Below are 27,117 nucleotides of genomic sequence, written 5' to 3' on the forward strand. Positions count from 1 at the left end.
CTGCAGCTTCTTAATTGGTGCGTCTTGGTAATATTCTATACGGCAGCTAACAATATACACAACATACAAATTACTATTTCAGCACAGCCCAACACTTACTTCGTTGCCTGTTTTCTTTCAAAGTGTCCCCCGCCCCCGGCAAGAAGTCGACGATATAAACAACGGATTGGTTCCGAGGTCTGCAAGAAGAGCTCTGGTACTAAGTGCGGACGAGCGCCTGAGAAGAGGGGGAATGTTTTCAGTGACGCACCAATAATTCGGTCGCGTGCGGTTTCGGTTACTTCGGAATCATTTGGTGTCGTCACTTTGAGTGTGATGTCAGAGAGTGAGCGGGCGAGAGACGGGGGTGATGCCTGACCGAGACCGGAATGTGCTGGGCAGTTACCTCAGTCGCCTGGTGGAGATTGCAGACGAGCATCTTAATGTGGTTCGGGTATGGGGGAAACATTTCGGTATTTGCACTCAGATGGCAAAAGTCATGTAGTCATCATCAACAAGCGCGTTTCTCGAATAGCTATTATGAAAATGGCCTATGCCAGCCAGTAGGCTGATATCGGCTTGAAAGGGAATTTGTGCCTCAAGGATTGTGAACGTGGGAAGGTTGACAGGTTCTTGCCCCTCTGTATATTTTGTAAACATGAGGAAATTGATCACCATTCTTTTTATTTTGCAGCATGTTAGTACAGGCCTGGCAGTGGCCGGATTTGTGATGCTTGCCAGAAGCGTTAGACTAGTAAGTGTGATTTTGGAGTTTGACGGGGCTATTTATTTCAGCAAGCGATCTTTCTCTCTGAACTTTGCTTATGCGCCATAAAACGTTTTGTTTACAGAGAGAACGAGACAAATTTGAGACATCTTGAAAGGCGGGGAAATTATCTTTGCAGATACTGCGAGAATTAATAACTGTCCAGCTTAAAAACTTATTCGCAAATCTGGGAATTTGATGTCAAAATTATGTTTTGTATTTGTCAACAGAAAAGCTAGCCTTTCGAGTCTTAAGACTTGCCCGAAATAAAATTGAATGTCAAAAACAACTGTCCAACATTTTAAAAAAAACCTCCAGTGAGGATAAACCTCTTCATGACTTAAAAAGCTTTACAGTTATTTTCTTCGGCCGGAGGGTGGTGAAGCATTAGAAATCTTTGCTATAAAAAGCTGTGGAGTCCACGTGGTCCATAGAATCCCTACAGTGTGGAAACAAGCCCTTCGGCCCATCAAGTCCACATGGACCCTCAGAGCACCCACACAAATCCATTCCCTTATAACCCACCTAATGTGCAAATCCCTGAACACTGTGAGCAATTTAGCATGACCAATCCACCTAGCCTGCACGTCTTTGGACTAGGAGGAAACCGGAGCGCGCAGAGGAAACCCACACAGACACGGAGAGAATGTGCAAACTCCACACAGACAGTCACCTGAGGGCGGAACTGAACCCGGATCCGTAGAGCTGTGAGGCAGCAGTGCTAATCACTGTGCCATTGTACCACCAATGTTGTTGAATGTTGTAAAGTAGAAACACACATCGTAGAAGTAGAAGGAGACCATTTGGCCCTTCGAGCCTGCTCTGCCATTCATTACAATCATGGCTGTTTGTCTAATCTGATAGCCTAATCCTGCTTTCTTCCCTTAAGCTTTGCTCCCATTTGCCCCAAGTGCCTTATTTAGCTGCTTTTTTGAATACATTGAATGTTTTGGCATCAACTACTTCCTGTGGTAATGAATTCCACTCACCACTCTTTGGGTAAAGAAATTTCTCCTCATCGCCATCCTAAATGGTCTATCCAAATCCTCGGACTGAGAGTTACATCTTCATAGAATTCTAACAAATTTGGCATGACTTCCCCTTAATAAATTTATGCTGACTCTGTCTGATCCTGCCACTGCTTTTTAAATGCTCTGCTGTAAAGTCCTTTATAATGGATTTGAGAATTTTCCCCACTAATAATGTTAGGCTTACTGGTGTTTAATTCTCTGTTTTCTCTCTACCTCCCTTTTTGAGTATTGGAGTGACATTAACTATTCTCCAATCTGCAGTGTCTGATACAGAGTCTATAGAATCCTGGAAGATGACCACCAATGCATCCATTATTTCTTGAGCCACTTCCTTAAGTACTCTGGGATGTAGATTGTCAGGCCTTGGAGATTTATCTGCTAGCGAGTTTTGAGAAGTTTTTATCTGCCTCCAATCCCATTAATTTTCCCAGCACCACTTCTCTACTAATATCGATGTCCCTCAATTCTTCCCTTTCAATAAATCTTGCATTCTCCAACATTTCTGAAATATGATTTGTGTCTTCTTTTGTGAAGACAGGACCAAAGTATGTATTCAGTTGCTCAGCAATTTCTTTGTCTCCCAGTCAACATTCCCCCCATCCCTGTCTGTAGGAGACATACATTTGTCTTCACCAATCTCTTTCTGTTCACATACCGATAGCAACACTTAGTGTCAATCTTTATGTTACCTGTAAGCTTTCGTACCGTATTTTTCTCTTCTTAATCAATCAGTTGCAGGACAGACATAGATAAGTTGTTGATCAGTAAGGGGACCAAATGTTACAGGGAGAATGCAAGATACTGGGTTGAGATTTATATCAGCCGTGATTGAATGGTGGTGTTTTGGACGTTGAATGGCGGTGAGGTGAGGGGGCAGGTGTAGCATTTCCTGTGGTTGAAGGGAAAGGTGCCGGGCATGGTGGGGTTAGTGGAGTGTGGAGTGGATGAGGGAATTGCTTAGGGCGCTGTCCCTGCAAAAGACAGATACAGGTGGGGAGGGGAATATCTCTTTCATTGTGGGGTCGGATTGCAGGTGACGGAAGTGGTGGAGAGTGATGTGCTGGATGTGGAAGTTGGTGGGGTGGTATGTGAGGACAAGAGGGGGTTAGGGGGTTTGAGGTCAGGAGTGTGGGAAACGCAGGAGATGCAGTTCAGAGCATTTTCAATCACTGGGGTGGATGTTACAGACATCTGGGATGTGCAGGAGTGGAACACATTTTTTTGGAACAGCTGGAAGTGGAACCCAGACCTCCTGGTCCAAACATATGGAGATTATCACAGTGCCACAAGAGTCTTCTCACATGAATATTATTGCAATGAACATGAATGTCTGTTTAGCAACAGATACCAAAAACAAACCAGCCATTTCAGAACTCAGAGCTGTAGTGGAAGGAAGTCCTTCCTTAACCTGAAGAACTGCCCAAGACAGATTGATATTGTTACCCAACTTGAAATAGTGCAAGTCTCACATTTAGTAATTATTTTACTTTGTTTATTCTTACATGAATGCAGTCCTGCATATGTATGATAGGATTTGTTAACTTGTACAGAGTTCTGTCAGAAATGACTTGCTTGGAAAGACCAACTCCAGCTTTAAAATTGATTCCCATGTAAACCCATGACTCACTTGAAGTTGTTCTGTTCAAAGTTGTGATTTTTTTGCTAAGGCAACTGCAACATTATATAAGGCTCACTGCATTTGAATTCCATAATATTAATTTGTTCTAATCTATCAACAAATGTTCCACAAGAGAAAACAAATTTCTGCAAGGAAAGTAAAATAATACCTGCCACATTTTACATGATTTTCACAAAGAAGATACCCACTATCATGTTTTGTGGCACATCAGTCTGCTAAATGGGACAGATTTCAAGCAGATCTAACAACTCAGCTTGAGATGTGGAAGTGCCAATGTTGGACTGGGGTGGACAAGATCAGAAATCACACGACATCAGATTATAGACCAACAAGTTTATTTGAAAGTGCAAGCTTTCGGAGTTTTATTCCTCCAAAAGCTTGTGTTTTCAAATGGGCCTGTTGGTCTATAATTGGTATCATGTAATTTATGAATTCAACAGTGCATTAACATCAGAACTATGTTCAACCTCAATCTGTAGCTTATGCCCTGGCAAATCCCCACTCTGCCATTGTTATTGGGCCAGGATATCAACTGGAATTTAACAAAAGAATGAAGGAATGCCAAAAGGAGCTCAAGCCAAATTAGAAAAATGGGTATCAACTTCAACAAGTTAAAACACAGGATTTCTTGGCTGCCAAATAACAGAAGCAGAGTGCAACAAACAAGGCTAAGCAATTCTAAAATGGAACAGATATACGTTCTGCAGTATTCTATATCTAGTCCTGACAGGTGATGGGCAATTGAACCACAAAATATAGAGGCTTAACAAATATTAGCAATGATGTGGGAGACTAGCCATAAGTGCAAAAGACAAGGTTAAATCATCTTCAACTAGAAATGCCAACGAACAATTTATTTTAGTGTTTCACATGCCCAGTACCACTGGTCTCAGTCTTCAAGCAATGCAATTCACTCTTTATGATATCAAGAGCCAGCTGAGGATGAATGATATTGCAAAGGCTATGGGTCCTGACAACATTCTGTCAATAGTACTCAGCCCATGCTCCAAAACCGCCTTGAGCATCACTATGCTGTTCAAGGACAACTACAATACTGGCATCTATCCAACAATGTGAAAAGTTGCCCAGCTGTGTACCAAGTGCAAAACCAAGACAATCCCAACCTGACCAATCACCATTCTATCAGTTTAATCTCGAGCATCAGTTTAATTTCAAGGATCAGTGAAGTATTTAAATAAGGCATTGACATGCCTTTGACAAGGATCACCTACTCACTGACATTGCATTTGAGAGCCCCCCCCCCCCCCCCCCCCCCGTCCGACCTCAGTATAGTTTTCGTCCAAACATAGTCAAAAAGAGCAAAATTCAAATGGTGAAGTGAAAGTGACTGCCGTTGATATCAAAGCATCATTCAACAGATTATGGTATCAAGGAACACTAGCCAAACTGGAGTAAGTGGAATCAAAAGGGGTGGCACGGTGGCTCCGTGGTTAGCACTGCAGCCTCACAGCACCAGGAATCCAGCCTCGGGTAACTCTGTGTGTGGTGTTTGCACATTCTCCCCGTGTCTGCGTGGGTTTCCTCCAGTTGCTCCGGTTTCCTCCCACAGTCCAAAGATGTGCAGGTTAGTTGGATTGGCCATGCTAAATTGCCCATAGTGTTCAGGGGTGTGTGGGTTATAAATGGATGGGTTTGGGTGGGATGCTCCAAGGGTTGGTGTGAACTTGTTGGGCCGAAGGGCCTGTTTCCCCACTGTAAGGAATCTAATCTAAAAAGGAAAATCTGCTGCTGGCTGGAATTCTACCCTATAAAAAATGAAGTTGGTAGTGTATTTTGGGAGATCAATCATCTTAGAGCCAGGACATCTCAGCAGGATGGCCACCCCCTTGGTCTGTAGGAAGTGGGAGGAGTTAATGGAGTAACCGGAAGGCAAAGTACAGGGCTAATGGTAAGATTCTTAGCAGTGTAGATGAGCAGAGAGATCTCGGTGTCCATGGACACAGACACTTGAAAGTTGCCACCCAGGCTGACAGGGCTGTTAAGAAGGCATACAGTGTTTTAGCTTTTATTAATAGAGGGATCGAGTTCCGGAACCAAGAGGTTATGGTGAAGCTGTACAAAACTCTGGTGCGGCCGCATTTGGAGTATTGTGTACAGTTCTGGTCACCACATTATAAGAAGGATGTGGAAGCTATGGAAAGGGTGCAGAAGAGATTTACTAGGATGTTGCCTGGTATGGAGGGAAGGCCTTACGAAGAAAGGCTGAGGGACTTGAGGCTGTTTTCATTAGAGAGAAGAAGGTTGAGAGGTGACTTAATTGAAACCTACAAAATAATCAGAGGGTTAGATAGGGTGGAGAGGGAGAGCCTTCTTCCTTGGATGGTGACGGCGAGCACGAGGGGGAAAAGCTTTAAATTGAGGGGTGAAAGATATAGGACAGATGTCAGAGATTGTTTCTTTACTCAGAGAGTAGTAAGGGAATGGAATGCTTTGCCTGCAACGGTAGTAGATTCGCCACCTTTAGATACATTTAAGTCGTCATTGGACAAGCATATGGACGTACATGGAATAGTGCAGTTTAGATGGGCTTGAGATCGGTATGACAGGTCGGCACAACATTGAGGGCTGAAGGGCCTGTACTGTGCTGTTATGTTCTATGTTGTTAAGGGTATGTACAAGTTCTGTTATGCAGATGAGGGTGTTGATGGAGTGGGACTGGTTGGCCTGCAGGAGATAAAGTTGCGGAGGGTTTTTAGGCCATCTGTGTGGGTGATGCAAGTGTACAGGGATTGACTGTCCATTGCGAAGATGAGGTGTTGGGGGAAGGGAATTGGAAGTCTCAGTGGAGTTGGAGGGTGTCCCACATGTAGGTGGGTAGTTCCTGGACCAGGTGGACTAAACAGGGTCAAGGTAAGCGGAGATGAGGTCAGTGGGGAAGGGGCAGACAGAGATGATGGGTCAGCTGGGGCAGTCAGGTTTGTGAATTTTGGGAAGGTAATAGAAAGTGGTGCTGCAGGGTTGGGGAACATAACCCAAGATGGGGCACTCCACTCCCAAACATCCCAGATGTCGCCTATTTCAAGGACCGTAACTTACCCCATCTAGTGATTGAAAATGCTCTCAACTACATCTGTTGCATTTCTCACACTTCTGCCCTCAAACCTCCTACCCCTAACTAAAATGAAGACAGAATCCCCCTCGTCCTCACATATCACCCCATGAACCTCCTCATCCAGCGTATCGTTCTCTGCCACCTACAGTCCGACCCTACAACCAGAGATATACTTCTTCCCCATCCCTGTGTGCTTTTCACAGGGACTGCTCTCTCCACAATTCCCTCGTCCACTCTACACTCCCCTCTAATCCCACCACATCTGGCACCTTTTCTGCAGTCACAAGATTTGCTACACCTCCCCTCTCACGTCCATTCAGCGCTCAAAACAATCCTTTCAACTTGGTGGACTGTATCTGCTGTTTCCAGTGAGACCTCCTCTACTTTGGTGAGACCAAGCATAGTCTCGGGAGACAGTTTCTTAGAGCATCTGCACTCTGTACACGACAAACAGCTACCCTTTCTGATTGCCAAAGATTTTAATTCACCCTCCCACTCCCTGGGTGATATGTCCGTCCTGGGCCTCCTCTGGTGTCACAATGATACCACCCGCAAACTGGTGGAGCAACACCTCAACTTCTGCCTCAGGAACCTACAGCCTGATGGCCTAAACATGGAATTCACCAGTTTTAAAATGATCCCACTCCCGGCCTCATCCTATGTCCAACTTTTTCCCCTTCATCCCCACCTCCTTGACCTGACAAAACCTGTCCATCTTCTCTCCCACCTAACTGCCCCACCCATCCCACTGACCAATCCCGACCAATCCCAACCACTCCCTACTTGCACTCACCTATTACTATCCCACCTACCTTGCCCACCCCTACCCCTATTCTCTATTTATTTTCCAACTCCCTTCCCCCTGCCTATTTCTGTAGGAGGACCCTGACCTGAAACGTCAACTTTTGTGCTCCTCTGATGCTGCCTGGCCTGCTTTGTTCCTCCAGCTCCGTACTCTGTTGTCTCTAAAATCAATTATGTGCAAGATACCAGAACTGAAGTATGGAGATCTTTGACCATTGTACGGTAAGAGGAGTTTAGATATGAGAGGAAATGCTGTGAGTCGATTTGGAAAAAATGAGAATTTTGAAATCTAGGCGTTCTTGGCTAGAAGTAATATGGGTCATTGAGCATGGGGATGAAAGATGAATAGGACTTGATGTGATACATGCGTGCTGAGTTTTGGATAACCTCCAGTGTGGAGGATAGAATTCAGGAGACAAGGCAGGAATTTCTGATTGAACTTTTGTGTTGGATGACGACATGGTCGTCATGACTTGCAGATACAATATAATGTTATTTACTAAAATTTTTATTTGCTGTTTCAAGTCTGATGTCACTTCCTCAGAACTGAAAGAGTTTGATTGTTAGTTTATTTTATAGTTTTGACAGAGATGGAGGAAGAGCCAGGGACAAATGATGTGATGGAGGTCCAATGCGAAAGACAAAGGAGTTGCTAATTGGGGTGAAAGAGAAGCAGACATAAAATAGGTGTAAATTAAAGTGTGGAAGGATGCAACTAACTTCTGTCAGCTGACAGCAAAGTAAACAAGACGCAAGTAAGACAACCAAGCCGGGCGAGTTGGGGAGAGAGGAACAGAAGAGAAACGGAAGGTAGAGAGAGATCTTGTGGTCAGGCTCTGAAGGTGTGAAATTCGATATTGAGTCCTGTTGGCTGTAAAATGCTTGATATGAAAATAAGATGTTCCTCAAACTTGTGATTTTTTTGGAACATTGCAGAAGTCCCAGTGCAGAAATGTTAGTATGAGAGCAGGGTGGCTACTTTCAAACCCTTGCCATTCTGAAGAAGTCATATCAAGCTTTAAATGTTAACTCTGGTTTTCCCTCTGCAGATGCTACTAAAACTGCTGAGTTTCTCCAGCATTAAAATAAAAGGAAAAATTGATAATGTTTATGAACCCTTGTCATTATAGAAAATAAAACATATTTTCAGCCACTGTCAGTAGAGCAATATCATGCTAGAAAGTGAAAAATATCATTTAAGTTTGTCAGATTGTCTCATTGAAGTTGAGGTAGGATTGTTGTATTATTTGAACTGGAACCTAAATATAGATTATTAGTTGACTTTCCAAAAATAGGACCAAAGTTCTGATCTGTATCAACAAAAACAGAAACTGCTGGAGAAGCTCAGCAGACCTGGCAGCATTACCATTTAAGCTAAGTTCCAAAGAAGGGTCACCGGACTCAAAACATTAACTCTGTCTTTTATTTGTTTTAGATCTCCAGCATCTGCAGTTCTTTGTTTTATTCTGATCTCCGTTCTGAACTCCATGTAACAAAGCAATTATAGATGTTGGGGTTTATGTTTTTGCAGCTTAGCAGAATGCTCTTTGCATGTAGTTCCTGCACATAAGTTTACTTATTGAAGTTGAATGTTTTTAACCTTGGCAGCAAAATGAAGTGCTCAAATTCATTTGATGCTTCCATTAATAAGAAACCATATATGATTGGGCATAAGCAAAATAATTGGAGATGTAATAAATTCATAAAATTAAGTTTGTTAGGTTCTGTAATTTAATTATTGTATATATACAAAAAAGCTCTAGAGTACCTGTCAATATCAAATAATATGCATTGATCAATAATGAAAGTTTTGTAACTTTTTTTCTCTTCTTTGCAGTTTACTAAATTTAATAATGCTCTAGAGATACCTGATAGCTTTATTGAAAAACGTGTTAAACTTCGAGGGAGAGTGCACCATGTAACAAAATACGGTCTAGAAGTAGAGCATGTTCCTATTACACTTCCTATTGTTTCAATTCTACAAAGAAGTAAGTAAATGCTTGGTAATGGAAGATAATATATATGTGAACTGCAGAATTGACTTTGTCTTAAAAGTCTCGGGGACCCTCTTGTAATGCATTAGTAGCCCGTGGATTGGGAGGCCAGGGTTCAATCACTACTGCTCCAGAGGTGTGTAATAACATCTCTGAACTGGTTGATTAGAAAAATGGATTAACTTGGTATTTACAGCAAATGCGCAGTCATCGTGATTAAGTGAACTATTTAAATTCAAATATTGTAACATTTTACAACCCAAATATGGTACACTTGAGTGAAAATGTTGATAGTAATATTTAGTCCTGTTGGCAAGTTTTCATTGAGGTTTGTGTGCTTGAAAAAGTGACAGTGTCTTGCTCTTTACAACGCAAATGCAGAATTTTGTCAATTTTAAGCAGTAGATTTTCAAATGAAGCTCTTGGATTTCCTGCTGGAACCACGCAGTGTGTGTATAATGTCTTGTTCTTAAGTATTTGCCATAGTGTTCTGTGTTTGACACTTGAGTTAATTGTTTACACAATTTGAAGTTTTTGTATTAAAATTTAATGTATATAGCCCACAAACTGTTCAGAAGAAGTTTTCTGGATACTGTGCACTGCAACATTATTAATGTATCTGGGGCATTGATAACGTAAGCCTCCAAAACTGTTGTGTTTTTGTATATTTTGTATATTTTATTGAAAGCTCCACAATTAACTTAGTAGGCTTTTTTTGGATGTGCATTGGGAGTGCTTTCTATGTGTTTCAACACTCACTTTAGCATTTGTTTTGTGTAATTATTCTTTTGTTACACTTAGGTGTAATACTTAACATGCAGGAAACAATGCGTATGTATACTTGCTGTGATAATGGGGACTGCAGATGCTGGAGAATCCAAGATAATAAAATGTGAGGCTGGATGAACACAGCAGGCCCAGCAGCATCTCAGGAGCACAAAAGCTGACGTTTCGGGCCTAGACCCTTCATCAGAGAGGGGGATGGGGTGAGGGTTCTGGAATAAATAGGGACAGAGGGGGAGGCGGACCGAAGATGGAGAGAAAAGAAGATAGGTGGAGAGGAGAGTATAGGTGGGGAGGTAGGGAGGGGATAGGTCAGCCCAGGGAAGACGGACAGGTCAAGGAGGTGGGATGAGGTTAGTAGGTAGGAGATGGAGGTGCGGCTTGGGGTGGGAGGAAGGGATGGGTGAAAGGAAGAACAGGTTAGGGAGGCAGAGACAGGTTGGACTGGTTTTGGGCCCCTCCCATTCTTTAGACGACATGTCCATCATGGGCCTCCTGCAGTGCCACAATGATGCCACCCGAAGGTTGCAGGAACAGCAACTCATATTCCGCTTGGGAACCCTGCAGCCCAATGGTAGAAGTGTGGACTTCACCAGCTTCAAAATCTCCCCTTCCCCACCGCATCCCAAAACCAGCCCAGTTCGTCCCCTCCCCCCACTGCACCACACAACCAGCCCAGCTCTTCCCCTCCACCCACTGCATCCCAAAACCAGTCCAACCTGTCTCTGCCTCCCTAACGTGTTCTTCCTCTCACCCATCCCTTCCTCCCACCCCAAGCCGCACCTCCATCTCCTACCTACTAACCTCATCCCACCTCCTTGACCTGTCCGTCTTCCCTGGACTGACCTATCCCCTCCCTACCTCCCCACCTATACTCTCTCCACCTATCTTCTTTTCTGTCCATCTTCAGTCCGCCTCCCCCTCTGTCCCTATTTATTCCAGAACCCTCACCCCATCCCCCTCTCTGATGAAGGGTCTAGGCCCAAAACGTCAGCTTTTGTGCTCCTGAGATGATGCTGGGCCTGCTGTGTTCATCCAGCCTCACATTTTATTATCTTGTATACTTGCTGTGTTCAGTCTTACTAGTGTTGGAGCTGTGACTTCTAAATCAGTATCTGAGATCTCTTCTGGATTGCTCAGCTCCAAATCATTGCAAAAACAATTAATTTATCCAATTTGCTGTTTTTCCTAATCTACCTACATGGTAATTGGCTGGTTGATTTGCCTGCATGACAAAAATGACAGGATTTCAAATGAGTCATTCACTGAAGTGAAGCTTTTTGAGATATCCCAGTGTTTTCATATGTTTAAATGCATTATAATCTGTGATCCAGTAGCCACTACAGGAATCTTATGACATGATATCCTGTCTTATGTTAACTTGCTTCCTGTATCTGATTGTTTAATGATGTATACTTTAGTACAAATTAACTTGAAGCAAGATCAAGAATGTACATTTTATATAGTTCCATGAAATGTATGTGAGGTGGTCATTGTTTTTAAGAAATTGTCCATTACTGAAAGAGGTTTTGGAATGATTCTCAGGTGACTGGAAATTTTGACATTTCCTGCACAAGTTGTTGTCTTTTTTCTTTTGATTCCTATTTTGTTCATACTATCTGCTTCCTTGTGTACAGTGTCAATCGAATGTTGAACATCACCATTTTAAGGTCATGGTGGTGCTACGAGTAGATCATTTAAGATCCATGAGCTGGCATTTTATTAGCACCTGCCTAATCTGTGTATTACCTCCAGTTTCATGCGTTTAGTTTTTATTTGCTTTTGGGATTTGGACATGTCTCTGGCCAGGTCAGCATTTATTGCCTATGCCTAATTTCTCTGGAGGAGGCAATATAGAGCTGCACCCTTGAGATGTGACTGCCCTTGTGGTGTCGAGTCACCTAAGCTACTGTTAGGGTGTTCCAAGATTTTGAACCAGTGACAATGAAGGGCAGGTAATATAGTTCCAAGTCAGGATGATGTGTCGTTTGGAGAGAAATTTTCAGGTGATGTTCACATGCATCTGTTGCCCTTGTCCTTCTAGGTGATAGAGATCATGGGTCTGGAAGATGCTTTCAATGGATCCTTGATGAATTCATGATAGTTTCAGTATATACACTACAACCACTGCGTCAGTGATGAAGAGAGTGCATGTTGAAGACACTGAATGCCATCTGTACCTTGGATGGTATCAAGCTTTTTGAGTGTTGAGATGGACTCATCAAGGAAGAAGAGAATATTCCATCACATGCTTGAATAATTGCTTTCAGATGGTGGACAGGCACTGAACTGACAGAAGGTGATGTACTCACTGCAGAATTTCTAATTTTTGATTTGCTTTTGCAGTGAAAGTATTTTGTATAGCGGTCCAGTTCAGTTTCTGGTCAGTTGAAATCACAGGATCCTAATATTGATGGATTCAGCAATGATGCTGCAATTGCGCTGTAAATATTAATGATCATTTTTTTGGCACTTGTATAGTGTGTCATTTGCCACTCATCTTCCCAACCCTGAATGTTGCCCAGATCTTGCTGCATTTGGCTACAGACTGCTTTATTATCTAAGGAGTCACGGATGATGATGAATACTGTGCAATCATCAGGAAATATCACAACTTCTGACATTATGATGGAGAAAAGATCATTGATAAAGAAGCTAAATCTCATCAAGCTTAGACCACAACCCTGAGGACCATGTGCAGAGACGTCCTGTGGCTAAGGTGATTGATCTCCCAAAAAACGCTACTAACTTCATTTTTTATAGAGTAGGACTCCAGCCAGCAGCATGTTTTCCTTCTGATTCCTGTTGACTACGGTTTTTCTCAGGTTCCTTGGTACCATAATGTGTTGAATGATGCTTTGATGCCAATGGCAGTCACTTTCACCTCACCATTTGAATTTTGCTCTTTTTTGCTATGTTTGGACGAAGAATATACTGAGATTGGAGCCAACTCTCCTGGGGAACTCAAATGCAATGTCAGTGAGTAGGTGATCCTTTTCAAATGCACGTCAATGACTTATTTAGATACTTTACTGATGCTCGAGATTAAACTGATAGAATGGTGATTGGTCAGATTGGAATTATCGTGGTTTTGTGCTTGGTACACAGCTGGGCAACTTTTCACATTGTTGGATAAAAACCAGTGTTGTAGTTGTCCTTAAACAGCATAGTGATGCTCAAGGTGATTTTGGAGCATGGGTTTGAGTACTATTGACAGAATATTGCCAGGACACATAGTATTTACAATTTCATTCATCTTCAGCTGGCTCTTGATATCACAAAGAGCGAATTGCATTGGTTGAAGACTGACCCCTGTGATGCTGGGCATGTCAAACACTAAAATAGATTGTCTGTTGGCATTTCTGGCTGAAAATGGTTCCAACTGCTTTAACCTTGTCTTTTGCACTGATGGCTAGGCTCCCACATCATTGAGAATTTTTTAAATAATTAATTGCCCATCACCTGTCAGGACTAGATGTAGAATACTGCAGACCTTAAAGCTGATCCATTATGGGATTGCTTAGCCTTGTTGCACACTGCTTCCGTTACTTGAAAGCCACGTAGCCCTGTGTTTCATAATGTTGATGCTCAATTTCTAAATTTGGCTTGAGCTCCTCCTGGCATTCCCATATTCTTTTCTTAAAGTCTGGTTGATATCCTGGCCTGATAACAATGACAGGGTGGGGATATACCAGGGCATAAGTTACAGATTGTTGAACACAGTTCTGATGCTGATGGCATCCATGACGCACTGTGGACCCAGTTTTTGAATTGAGTTCATAAATCACATGATACCAGGTTATAGACCAACAGGCTTATTTGAAAACATAAGCTTTCAGATTCGGTAAAGCTCCGATAGCATGCGTTTTCAAATAAACCTGTTGGACTATAAACTGATGTTGTGTGATTTCTGAGCTTGTCCAACTCAGTCCAACATCGGCACTTCCACATCTCAAGCTGAGTTGTTAGATCAGTTTGAAACCTATTCCATTTAGCAGACTGATGTGCCACAAAACATGATGCTGGATATCTTCTTTGTGAAGATCATGTAAAATGAGGCATGTACTATTTTTCCTTGCAGAAATTCCTTTTCTCTTCTGGAACATTTGTTGATAGATTAGAACAAATTAATGACTGTGAAATTCAAATGCAGTGAGCCTTCATATAATGTTGCAGTTGCCTAAGTAAAAATCACAACTTTGAACAGAACAACTTCAAGTGAGTCATAGGTTTACGTGGGAATCAATTTTAAAGCTGGAATTGGCCTTTCCAAGCAAGTCATTTCTGACAGAACTCAATGTATAAGTTAATAAATTGTATCATACATATGCAGGACTTCATTCGTTGCTGTAAGAAGTAAATAAACAACAATATAATAATTACTAAATGTAAGACATACACTATTTCAAGTTGGGTAACAATTGCCAATCTGTCTTGGGGAGTTCTTCAGGTTCAGAAAGGACTTTCTTCCACAACAGCTGTAAGCTCTGAAGTGGCTGGTTTGTTTTTGGCATCTGTTGCTAAACAGATATAGCCACTCATTATCATTGCAATAATATTCTTGTGGGAAGTGCGTTGTGGCACAGTGATAATTTCCCTATGTCTGGACCAGGAGGCCTGAGTTCCACTTTCAGCGCTCCAAAAACATGTAATAACATGTTTGAGATGACACGGTGTGAGGCTGGATGAACACAGCGGGTGAAGCAGCATCAGAGGAGCAGAAAAGCTTGACATTTCGGATCGGGACCCTTCTTGAGACATCTGTTTTGTTGCAGTGGAAATGTCGTTACGTCTGGACCAAAAAGCCTGGATGCAAGTGACCTTTGACCTGAAAGTGTGTTGTAACCTCCCTGAACAGGTTAATTGAAAAATACCTGATATTCCTGTGCTGGAGCTCTTAAGTGCAGTGATAGTGTCCCCACCTATGAGCGAGGAAACTCACATTCAAGCCCCACCTGTTCCAGAGGTTTGTAATAACATGTCTCTGAACAGGCTGATTGCATGTTGTCTCAAAGTAGTGAACATGAGGTATATTGGTTTCATTTACTAGAACTCTGGGTTATTTGCATTTGAACTAATTTCTCGTGTTGAGTTTTATCATTTCTAAGATGCTTTGAGGACATACCTAAAATGTTTGTGATTATGATTTAGTGCCTTGATACTGGGCATATTGGCTGAGGGGAAAGTAACATTTATATTTCTTACTTCTGCATTTGGAGAATCTTTTAAGTGATGAATTCTGGTGTCTGATCCCATGCTCTCGTGTTTGAAAGCCTAGTCATTGTCTTTTGGTAATTTACTTTTTCCAGTAAGATGGCAGTAGAGTTAGGGCCTCTGAGCCCGGGGCTTGTCTGCTCTGTCTGGACTTTTTCTCTCACTTTCTTCTCTCCCATTTTTTCCCCCCTTCTCTTTTTTTAAAAATTTTATTTATCTTCCTGTGAAGAGCTCAGTCACTGCTTTAACACTGGTTGCAGTGAGTGGACGCAGCAACACAGATGCATGGCAATAAAGTCTGGTGCATTCGAGCAGCTTCTGCATTGTTAATGCACTACTAACACTGACTTGATGTCAAGTTCATCATACCTTTTCTAGGCTGCTTTGGGTGAGGAAGAAGGTTCTGGGAGTCCACTGCAGCGGAGAGTGCCTTGTAGATCCAGCCGCTCCTCTAGGCTGCATCCTGGTGAGTCCTTTGACTAGGCCGCTTCAGTGATGACTGAAGACAAGGTGGGTCAGTGCCTAAGTTTACCAATGGCCCAGGCTTCCTTGAGGCTTCTGTCAGGCAGGCATAGTCAGTCTGGTCTGGCCTGAGACTCCTTTCAGCAGTTTTGGCGGTGGCCTGGAAGTCCTGTCAGCAGCTTCAATGGCTGTTTTTGTTGGCTTTGATCTTTGTCCATTTGTGGCAGCTTCAGTCAGTCTGTGACTCTCTGCAGCTTTCTCTTAGGCATCGTGGCAGGTTCTACCTGGATTCCAATGGAGCGGTCGTCAAGTTCTCAAACCCAGAGTCGTGAAATGAACTAAGCCGACTATGTCTTAAATTTCTTTTGTAATTTTTTTTCCCCTTTTTTACTGCGGGAAGGCTGTTTTTCTGAACTTATTATTTCTTTATTTTTTCTGGTTTATGACTATAAATTTGTACTTTTGAAGATCTGTAATGTTGGACTTCTTATTTCTTTATTTTTCTGCATTTTTCCCCAAAGAATTTGTACTTAAAAATCTGTACTGGGTACCTTTGTACCTAAGATTGTGCCGTAAATGGCGATGTGTAATCTTTTCACTGTATTCATGTGAGTACATGTGACAGTAAAGCTAATTCAATTCAGTTTAGAAAAATTCAATGGCTTACATTGGCATAACTATTAGTTTTGAAGGCAGTGTGCAAAAGTTCTGTTCTGGTGGCATTAATAGGCTGAAGGTTCAGGATCATCTACAACTATTTGGGTAGTTTTCTTTCACTTCTTCTAATAGATCTTTCCATGCTACTTAATGCCATCATTGATCATACTGTTCACATTGGCACTCTGTTTCTATTTGGGTCATCCTTGGTGAGTATTGTTTCTGTGTTTTGAAATCTTTCAACAGATATGCCATTGGGAAAATTCACTTTTTTCAGCATATGTCTCTGTTCAGCTTGTTGACTGACCCAGCAACATTAAAACTTGATTGGACAGATAGTCTGTGTGGAATGCAAGCTGCACTATCATTTCAGCTTAATCCAACTCATTAAAGCAAGCCTTCTTCATCAAGTTGATGATTTTATTTTGCATTGTGAAACTTAGTGGTCACTGACCTACTTGAGCCACAGTTTCCACTGTTAACCATTGAGACGTGACATGGCTTCAATCCATGAATCAGGGACATTGCCCTTGAAATGATATAGTCATGTTGAAATGCCCTGATTGCCACATTCTTGCCATCTGATGCCTTGATTTGTGAGAAGGTAGTATACACTGAAATTTGCTATTGCTCCTTCATCCACAGTTTATGTCGATATGTGGGAAAATCATGTTCATATTTTCTGACCATTTAGTCAAAGTTGGTAGGAAAGTTAGGTCAATTATTCAGTATTTTGTAGGCAATACTTCTGTAGTGTAGTGTGCTTTCCAGGGAAGAATGGCATTCATAAAGAGTGATTTTTGAACACTAGTGTCATCTAGGATTTATTATTTAAACACAAAATGATACACATGTTTTCTTGGAATAACCCCTCAATACCCACTGTGTCTTGGACTGGTATACCACTAAATAAATAAAAGAATAAATGCAAAATCTTTTCATGCTTCCAACAAGCAGAACAGTCACGTGATATTTGGCAGATTTCAATGTTGGTGCTGTTTTCTCCTTCATGGACATTTACAATTTCTGTGGCTTCTACTTGAGCCCAGCCTCATCAACAGATTTGTTTTAGTGAATACCCATCTTCAGTGACTGCCTTCAGATGGACGTATTTCATCAGCTGTTTCTGCATAAACAATAACTGGTTTACTGCTTATTTTTAAGTGTGCAAGATAACAATGTTACTTGAAATGGTCAAATCATTCACAATCAATGTTTAAAACTATCTGACTGAACATACTTGCCCTGCTTCTTTTATAAACCTTTATATATGCTAGTTGTTTTTACTCAGATGACCATCTCACTAAGAAGCTAGTTTTGGTCTTTTATCTAAACAGCAGAGCCTTTTTCATCTTCTCCATTATGCTGCTTCTGGCCTGACTTTCCCCGCTAGCATTTAAAAACAAAGTACTCAAAGTGGTAACACTTCGTCAGTGGTACTACAGACTCTTCTCATCAGGAAGTAACGCAAGTAATATCTGCTTGTTCTCCATCCTTTATAACATTTTTAACTCATCTAATTTCTCTGAGTGTGTTTTTTTAAAATTGAATTCTTAGCTGCAGCAGACTCATTAGCATCATCTGCTGGATAGTTCTGATTTGTGCTTGAGTGAGTGCATTGTAACACAGCATATTGTTTTGAGTGCAGATAAACCTGTCAATTTCAAGCTGGTTCAAGGAAGCTCCAAATGTAAAATTTTGGAGCAGGAGCAGACTCTTTATTTCTCACCGTGACCCCATTTGCTGTATCATTAATTTTGATAATCTCTGATCTGTTTATGTTTCGAATTCTCTCCCACCCCTAATAACCTTCGATTTTTCTTCAGTAATTAAATAAATTTGCCTCCACTTCCACAATATTCAGGCACTCTACCTCCACCACCTGCTGAAGCAGAGAGTTCTGAAATTAAACTGCAGCTGAGATGAGACATTCTCCTCTCTGCCCTAAAACAGTGCCCCCTAGTGCTGGACTCATCCAAATTGTCCTTGCCAAGACCAGTCAGGACTTCTTTATACTTTAGTGAAGACACCCCTCATTCTTCTAACAGCAGTGGGAATAGGTTCATTTTGTCCAACCTTTTCCTCATAAGCACGCTTATAACAAGTAACAATCTCGGAAATCTACTCAGAACTATCTCTAATGCATTTACATCCTTTCTTCAGATCAGGAGGCAAAAACTGCCTCTAATGAGCACAAAATCTGACGTTTCAGGCCTACACCCTTCTTCAGAGACGGGGATGGGGAGAGGGTTCTGAAATAAATAGAGAGAGAGTGAGAGACAGGACGAATGGGGTAGAGGAGAAGATAGGTGGAGAGGAGAGTATAGGTGGGGAGGGGATAGGTAAATCCGGGGAGGTCGGACAGGTCGAGGAGGTGGGATGAGGTTAGTAGGTGGGAAATGGAGGTGCAGCTTGAGTTGGGCGGAGGGGATAGGTGAGAGGAAGAACAGGTTAGGGAGGCGGGGACGAGCTGGGCTGGTTTTGGACTGCAGTGGGGGGAGGGGTGTCTCCCGCATTTCCCGCAACACATCCCTCACACCCCGCACCTGCAATAACCGCCCAAAGAGAATCCCCCTAGTCCTCACATACCACCCCACCAACCTCCTGTTACAACACATCATTCTCCGACACGTCCACCATCTACAATCTGACCCCACCACCCAAGCTATTTTTCCATCCCCACCCTTGTCTGCCTTCCGGAGAGACCACTCTCTCTGTGACTCCCTTGTCCGCTCCACACTCCCCTCCAACCCTACCACATCTGGCGCCTTCCCCTGCAACCGCAGGAGGTGCTACACCTGCCCCCACACCACCTCCCTCACCCCATCCCTGGCCCCAAGATGACTTCCCATATCAAGCAGATGTTCACCTGCACATCTGCCAATGTGGTATACTGCACCCATTGTACCTGTTGTGGCTCCCTCTACATTGGGGAAACCAAGCGGAGGCTTGGGGACCGCTTTGCAGAACACCTCCGCTCGGTTCGCAATAAACAACTGCACCTCCCAGTCGCGAACCATTTTAACTCCCCCTCCCATTCCTTAGATGACATGTCCATCCTGGGCCTCCTGCAGTGCCACAATGATGCCACCGGAAGGTTGCAGGAACAGCAACTCATATTGCACTTGGGAACCCTGCAGCCCAACGTTATCAATGTGGACTTCACAAGCTTCAAAATCTCCCCTTCCCCCACTGTATCCCAAAACCAGCCCAGCTCATCCCCGCCTCCCTAACCTATTTTTCCTCTCACCTATCCCCTCCTCCCACCTTAAGGTGCACCTCCATTTCCCACCTACTAACCTCATCCTGCCTCCTCGACCTGTCCGTCCTCCCCGGACTGACCTATCCCCTCCCTACCTCCCCACCTATACTCTCCTCTCCACCTATCTTCTCCTCTATCCATCTTCAGTCCGCCTCCCCCCCTCCCTATAAATTTCAGAACCCTCTCCCCATCCCCCTCTCTGATGAAGGGTGTCGACCTGAAACGTCAGCTTTTGTGCTCCTAAAATGCTGCTTGGCCTGCTGTGTTCATCCAGCTTCATACTTTGTTATCTTGGATTTTTCAGCATCTGCAGTTCCCATTATCTCCGATCACAAACTGCCTCTATTGTATGGCCATAGAATCTGATGTGAGATCACATAAGATCAAATGAACCATTAGTATGACCTATGACAATTGTGCATAAAGAATGTCTTAAGAATGTGTATGGTGATGTAAATCAAGGAGGGTGGGGTGTTGGGGAGTGGAGGGGAGGAGATGGAGGAGAAAAATACAGGCCTAAAATTTAAGTGACTTTAAAGCAAAACCATGTTAAGCTGTGCAACTTTACGAAAACCTACTATAGTAATCTTTGTTTAAGCTATCACCTTATGACCTGGCAGTCCAGATAAACTGGGAAAATTATAAGCCTGAAATACTGGAAGCTTACTGTATTATCATGATCTTCGCGATAGCTGAGTAATCAATTGAGGGTGCGAGTGAGAACCCTTTCCTGCTGTTTGTCTTAAATAAACATAAGTTGCTTTATCATTTCAGTGACTCACGCTGTAAATCAAGTATAACAGTGATGTCTACACCTCCTGTATTACATTTCTATTAATTAGTGTATGATTTTATGTTAATAATGTGGATTGCTTGATGAACCAGAATAGTTAATCAACCAGTACATGCCTGGTCCCATAGGTGCTGGTTAATAAAAAGTTTGCTACATTATAGTTTTAAATCTTAATTCAGCTATTTTGTGGTATTGTCTTCAAGCATGATCCTGGCTTAACAAGCACAGCGCTATACTTTGTACTGAAATATTGTTTTTTTCAGCTTTTGCTCTGCAAAGCTAATGTCCCAGAGTCTATTAGCTTCAGGCTTCCTTGACAAGAAGCCGTTTTTTTTTCTGCAAGCCATCCAATGCTTGCACTGATCTTCTGTGTTGAACGATGCCCAAATAGTTTTGGCCATAGCTCTCTTATGTTGTCAGTAAATAAATTGATTACAATATGCTTTAACTTGACTGGCTTTGTTTTGCACTTACATAGATGCTGGCATGATGTTTTGCTGTCACTTGAGTATTCATTGATAATGAATCATGTAAATAGACTAACAGCTGAGGAGCCATTCATTCAAGCTCTACCTGATAGGCTAGATGAATAACTGGAAAAAGGCAAGTTGTTCTGAGAATACCTCTTCTTGTCAACTTTCAGTATACCTTCCTGTAAATTCCCCATTCAAATAATAAGAGGAAAAGAGTTGCCCTAAGGTGATTGAGCCCTGTAATATCTGTTCAAAGTCTCAGATCCTCCACAAAACACAGAATATTCTCCTTCATTCTTGGACTAGGGTACTGTCAAAAGGTTATTACTTGTGGACATCATCCTTTTTGAAGATGTGAAAAGGAAAGTAAAACCCAAAATCGTTTAAAGGGACAAAAGTTATTTTACCTGTTGTTTATGAAGTGCATTTTATTTCATAAGTACATCTGTTTTCCTCAGGACAGTCAAGTGGTCGACTGATGGTTCGATTGGCTGGCTTGCAAATGACTGATGAGGGCAAAGCTTGGTTAAAAGAGCAAATCAAACCTTCTCACATTGTTTGGTTCCAACCTCTGAGGAGGGAGAATTCTTTTATTGATTCTATTGTAAGATTAAACAAAGTAAGTCTATTTTTCAGATGAACAAGTTTATGTTTCTGACTCAACTCGTGGTATTGTTATATTATGCTTGAGAAGACTGAAACCAGCAAACTTTTGTGGTCGGTTAGCTTGAGTTCTGAGAATTGTGCTAGAAGATGACATATTACTACGCAACTGTGTAGTTGCTTTTTCTTTTGATATTAAGAATACGCTACTGAAATAATCTGAGCTTGTGTAATGCTGTAGGATTAATTATGATAAAAAGTAGTCCTCTAAGTGACCTTTAAATTAATTAAATTGATTTATATGAATATTCCTTTCTTACTGTTGTTCATTGTGGATAATTCAAAGGAATTTTGGGTGCAAAAAAAACTTGTCAATGATTTTAAAATTATCCAACATTAATTCAATATGCAGAAAATATACTACCAAAAAATCAATATCGCATGAATTTAAATGTAGAATTTAGAGTAATATATAAACTGTGATATGGAGTTGAAGCAGAGTTGTAGAGTAAAGGGGATTACATTGTGAGCAGCAAAATATTCTTTTTATCACTTAATCTCACCTGTCTTCCATCTTGCATTAGACTTCCCTTTTTTTGTTAAAACCTGTCACCTCCTGTAGCATTTCGCAGTTTTGACGAAGAGCCTGACCTAAAACATTAGTTTCTTACTGTTTGACTTCAGTAATTCTAACATTTTCTGTTGATAGTATAAAAATGATTTCGGCAACAATCCCTGACTGCTTTTCATTCTGATTCTTTTCTAGTTAATATAAATACTTCCAAATTTAGTTTTGGGGGTTTTCTTTTATAATATTTCATTCTAACAGACAGCTAGACTAAGAACCTGAAAACAACAGGCTCACCTTTTAACCAAGATTAATTGTTTGAATTCTGCTAAAAAGTTTATTTCTGGAGCTGTATCTTTTCCAGCTGTTTTATTTTGCCATGTGTTCTTTTAAAATGTAACCTGACCATTCGTAACGTCAACATGCCTCCAGGACACCTGATTCAATTCCTTAATGCATTTCACCTTAATTCCTTTTAACTGCTAGCCTCTCCTTCCTTCTGCTTAAATTTGTTACTTGGAAATATCTTTTTTACCCACTTTTCATTGTTAAAAGAGCCTGATAGCAAAAGATTTTTTGGATGCCATGGTATTAAATGGCTGCAGCTATATTTAATTGCCCAAACTCCTTAAGTTGAGTGCCTTAAATGTGCTATACAGAGGTGCTAAATGTTCTGAGCCTTACAGCAACATATAATTTGAGATGTTCAAGTGAGACACAATACAAATAGCCTTTATCGACACCATTTTTATTACTATCCTTGCACAGTTTTGTAGGTAAATCTTAGGTTTAGCTAAGTGAGAGTTGCTAAAGCTTTTTTGAGAGGTTTTACTTGCTGCAAGACCTAGTGAATCTTTTTGGCATATCTCACCAAATTCACTTCATTAGCTACCTACCCTGTCTCTGTGACATTCCTGTCATCTCATTCTAGCTAGTTTGGCTGCACAATATTGCTTGTCACAGCCAGGATATTGTGAAACAGCATTCCAGGTGCCATGCCATCTTTAAAAGGCCTTTGTTGAAGCCGGATCAGTCCAGCACTGCTCTACATGCTCTTGACATTTGCCCCAGACATGGCTGATGAAGGAAAATTGGCATATTGTTTGCATGCAGGGCCTAGACGGTCCTGCTGAATGGGACTTTGTCTTTGCTCAGCGCCAGCAGAGGAAGCCACAACACCAGATTATGCCAGCCTGGTCTGAGGATTCCACTCTGGTTAGTGCACTTTCAGCTGTCTAGACAAATGTATAGCAATGTAGGAAGAAGGGCAGTTGACCTTCTCCCCTCTTACCAGTGTTTGTGCCATCATCTTTTTTTGAATATGTCTCACTCTATCTTTGCTAATGTATCAACCTCCCGTTGAGGCTCATGCTCCACCACACTCACTGTTGCCTCTTCCCTCATTTGTTTTCAGTGTTACAAACTTGAGCTGCATCTCATACGTTTAATGATTGTTCCCTTATTAATTGCCATTCAGTGTTCTACTGAGAAGTTTCTTATTTATTCCAAAGTCTCAAACTGAGAGAATGTTTGGCATAGTCCCTTGTATTGATTCAATACATGGCAGCTTTTCCAAAGCCACAAGCTCACCCAAAAGAATAAGGGCAGCAGATGCTTCAGAACACCATCGCCTGCAAGTTTCCTTTCAAGTCACAAATTCTTAGTGGAACTATAATACCATTTCCTCACTATTGCTGAATTAAAATCCTGGACTCCCTAACAGCTTTGTGGGATTCCTATACCACAAGGACTGCAATGGTTCAAGAAGGAAGCTCACCACTGCCTTTTCCAGGGTGTTTGGTGATGGGCAATAAAAGCTGGCCTAAACCGCAGTGCCCACATTCCCTTGAGGAAAAATAAATTAAAATTCTCTTTGCCCAATTCAGCAGAGAATTTCATTTTTGTTTCTTCATCATGCCAAATTTACACATGACCACTACTGTGAAGACAAAGTGAAAGTACTGGCAATATAACAAGCTATTTCAAAACTTATAAATGCTAGTTTAAATAGAATTTAATTGCATTTTCTTTACTTTTAGACGAGGTTCTTCTCGGTCTCTCTGAATGAAGAGATTTTAAGGAGAGGCCTAGGGCGAGTTATTAACATTGAGGGTCTACAATCAAATCCTAAACTGTACTGGAGATTGCAGTCAAAGTTGCTTAAAGCAGAACTAAAAGCTCTGAAAAAAGGTAAAGGCATCTGGAAAGAAGCTACTTTATTAGAAACTATCTCGGATAACCTACAGAAGCTCAAGATTTTTCTTAACCTAAATAATCTTAAGTCATGGGTCAACTCTTTCAGAAAAAAATAGTTTAGTCAGTTGTAGCAGAAGCTTGTACAGTTAAATTTTTACAATAAATCCAACTGCTTTGTTATCCTTAAGTATTACAGATATAAGATGTTATCTTTGTTTAAGAAAGAGAGACTCTTTGTAAAATGCAAAGTGTTGCATTTCAGCTTGCTTGTTTGTTTGAAAATTGAATTCCTGTCTCAGATTCTGAACCATGCACTAGTATGTAACAACAGGTAAATTTGACCTGTATATTAGCTCTACTCTTTTCACATTAGTACTTTGACAGATAGAATAATGATCTACTACAGTGAGACAGCTTGAGAATTGGAGCCATGTTGTGCTTTATCTAATGAAGGAATCAATAGAACCAAATTGTTTACTTTTCCCTTCCAACTCATGATCATTAAACATAGGAAGACATATATAAAGGGACTCAAAAAAGAACCAAGTATTGACAGAACTAAGTACCCGAAAACTGGAATTTCCTCTTAATATGTGGTATATAGTACATAGTATGATCTGCCAAATCCCCTCCTGAATTTTTCTATCTGTCCTGAGTCTTATATTTAGGATTTTAAATATATCATACATTCAGTGTATTTTCCCCTTTATTCTCCTGTTTCTGCTGGTAAGTAGAACTGAGAAATGCAGTTTGCTACACTCTGCTTTTGCTGAGAGTGGTTTGAATGTAACAGGTGTTTAGATTGCAGACGTCTTAAGTGACCAGAACTGCATGCTAGTGTATGGGAGAGGGATTTTATAAACAAATAATGGAAGTTGTTAACTGTCAGTAAAATCTGTGGCGGTATGCATTCCTTTCATGCTCTTGAGTGGAGTGCTGGCTATCTCAATTTTGAGAGCACCTGAGAATTTCGTAATGTTCATTTACAGAACAAGAGCCACAGACGCATTGGAAAACAAATGAAAGTCAAAAAGAAATCCAAAAATATATAACATTGCTATATTTCTCGAAACTCTTGAATGCTCTGTCAAATCTAAATTTATCGTACAATTAACTCCTAAATTAAAGACACCTAAAGGATAAGTATTAGGTGTCCATTATTTGCGGGTCTGTGTAGTTTTGAGTCGGTACAGATGAGCTAATTATTGAGATTGGCTATATCTCCTACAGTTGTTTTTTTTCTGTCTCACCCCTGATTGAGATTGTGCCTCGTTCTAAATACCTGCCAGTAAGATACGATTTCTGTTCATTTTCTGTTTGGATTTCTTAGTTCATTGCCATCCCAATATCCTTTGCAATTGAGAGAGAAATAGCATGGTCCTTGTACCTATTGCAGTGGACATCTGAATTGGGCGAGAAGGCTGGTGGAGGAATAGAATGCATGGCTAGTTCCAGCACAGTTTAGAGGAGGATTAATATACTGAAAACCCTTCTCTGAGACTACCTGTCTCTCTTTGCTGCAGTTGGATATATTTGACTAGCTTGATGTGGCTGTTGATACCTGTCAGTAGCTACCATGCTGGTGGCCGCCAACTCTGATTTGAGCCAAACCTGGAAGTTTGATCATGTGGAGTTGGATCATGTGCGATCAGATGAAATTTACAAATGTTGGTTTTACCATCTGTAAACTGTGTGGGCCAATGAAACAGCCAGTATGAAACCACCAGAAGTTCCAAAAACCAGGAGGCCATCCAAAAGCAGGCACAGAGAAAAAATTGAGAATGAAGGAACAAGGGAAACAGTTGTCTCCAATGCTCTTCCTATGCTTCACACACCCCAGTTCCCACCCCCCAACACTCCCAACAACTTCTCAAAAATCTTAATATCAAATTTGTTTCCTTCAATTGCTTCTAATTTCCACCTGCCCTTGTACCTTGTTTAATGTAAAGGAAGCTTGTTTACTTTGGTTGATTTCTCTTATCCTATTTTTGTCTTAAAGCTGTGCAAATAAGAGTTTTCCAGACACTGTACGTGGTGTACTTTCCCCCCCACAACCTTGCATTTACCTTTATGTATCCAGTGTTTAAGGTTGCAAATGGACTTGGTCTATCAAAGTTGCCCATAGTTTGTATTTTTCAAGGGAAAATAGGAACATTGCAACAGGAGTAGACCACTTGGCATCTCAAGCCCGTTGTTCCATTTAACAAGATTGTAGCTGATTTGTGGCCTAATTCCACATACCTACCTTTGACCCATTTCTCCTAACCCCTTTTTTTTGGAAAATTAATTAAAATCTGCCTCAGATTTAAATCTAAGAACTGATCTAGCATCAACTGACATTTGTCGAATATATTGCCAAACCTCTATCACCCATTTTGTATAAGGTGTTTTCTAACATCTCTGCTGAATAGTCTTGCCCAAATTCAATAGCGCAAGTTATCTGGTACTGTTAGTGACTGTGTTTTGGGAGAGTCCAGCTGTACCGGTCTCGCTGTGAAATAGTGTAGTATTGAATGCTTCATTTTAAAAATACGGATGCAACACAGACTTATAAATGTGTCTAATTCAGAGGACTCAAATGAATGTTGTTAAAGTGAGAGTAGCTCCAATATTATAACACATACAGAGCAAAAGAAATGCACACTTTTGGTGTTTCTAACTAGGACTGGAAATGTGAGTAAAGTTATTCAAATGTGAATCTTCCTTGGACTGATTGATCTTTTAATTTTCATTTTAAAATCTGCAGTGTAACATAGAAGATACACTTCATATGATTTTTTTTGTAAGTGTTACGATACCACAATTGTGTGCATAGTAAAA

At 41.2% G+C, this 27,117-nt stretch overlaps 2 protein-coding genes across 4 annotated transcripts in view; one reads left to right on the forward strand and one right to left on the reverse strand.

Annotated features, from left to right (window-relative positions):
- The window catches only part of gmps (guanine monophosphate synthase), a 103,823-nt gene extending 103,568 nt beyond the window's left edge, over nucleotides 1–255 (reverse strand). The window contains exon 1 of the mRNA XM_048542067.2: nucleotides 100–255. The gene's annotated coding sequence lies outside the window, so the exon portion shown is untranslated. The remainder of the gene's footprint in view (nucleotides 1–99) is intronic.
- Nucleotides 234–27,117, forward strand: c18h3orf33 (c18h3orf33 homolog (H. sapiens)). Of its 3 annotated transcripts, XM_059651084.1 has the most exons (5): nucleotides 235–433; nucleotides 674–733; nucleotides 9,130–9,280; nucleotides 21,389–21,549; nucleotides 24,141–27,117. In XM_059651084.1, exons 1-5 carry the CDS (start codon nucleotides 350–352, stop codon nucleotides 24,411–24,413), a joined length of 729 nt encoding a protein of 242 aa, XP_059507067.1. In that variant the 5' UTR covers nucleotides 235–349; the 3' UTR covers nucleotides 24,414–27,117. The 3 variants fall into 3 exon arrangements, with proteins under 3 accessions (XP_048398027.1, XP_059507067.1, XP_048398029.1); XM_048542070.2 differs by lacking the exon at nucleotides 674–733 and having other exon boundaries at nucleotides 234–433; XM_048542072.2 differs by lacking the exons at nucleotides 235–433; nucleotides 674–733 and adding an exon at nucleotides 6,385–7,514.

This window comes from Stegostoma tigrinum, chromosome 14 (assembly GCF_030684315.1).
Source record: "Stegostoma tigrinum isolate sSteTig4 chromosome 14, sSteTig4.hap1, whole genome shotgun sequence".
Classification (NCBI taxonomy): domain Eukaryota; kingdom Metazoa; phylum Chordata; class Chondrichthyes; order Orectolobiformes; family Stegostomatidae; genus Stegostoma; species Stegostoma tigrinum.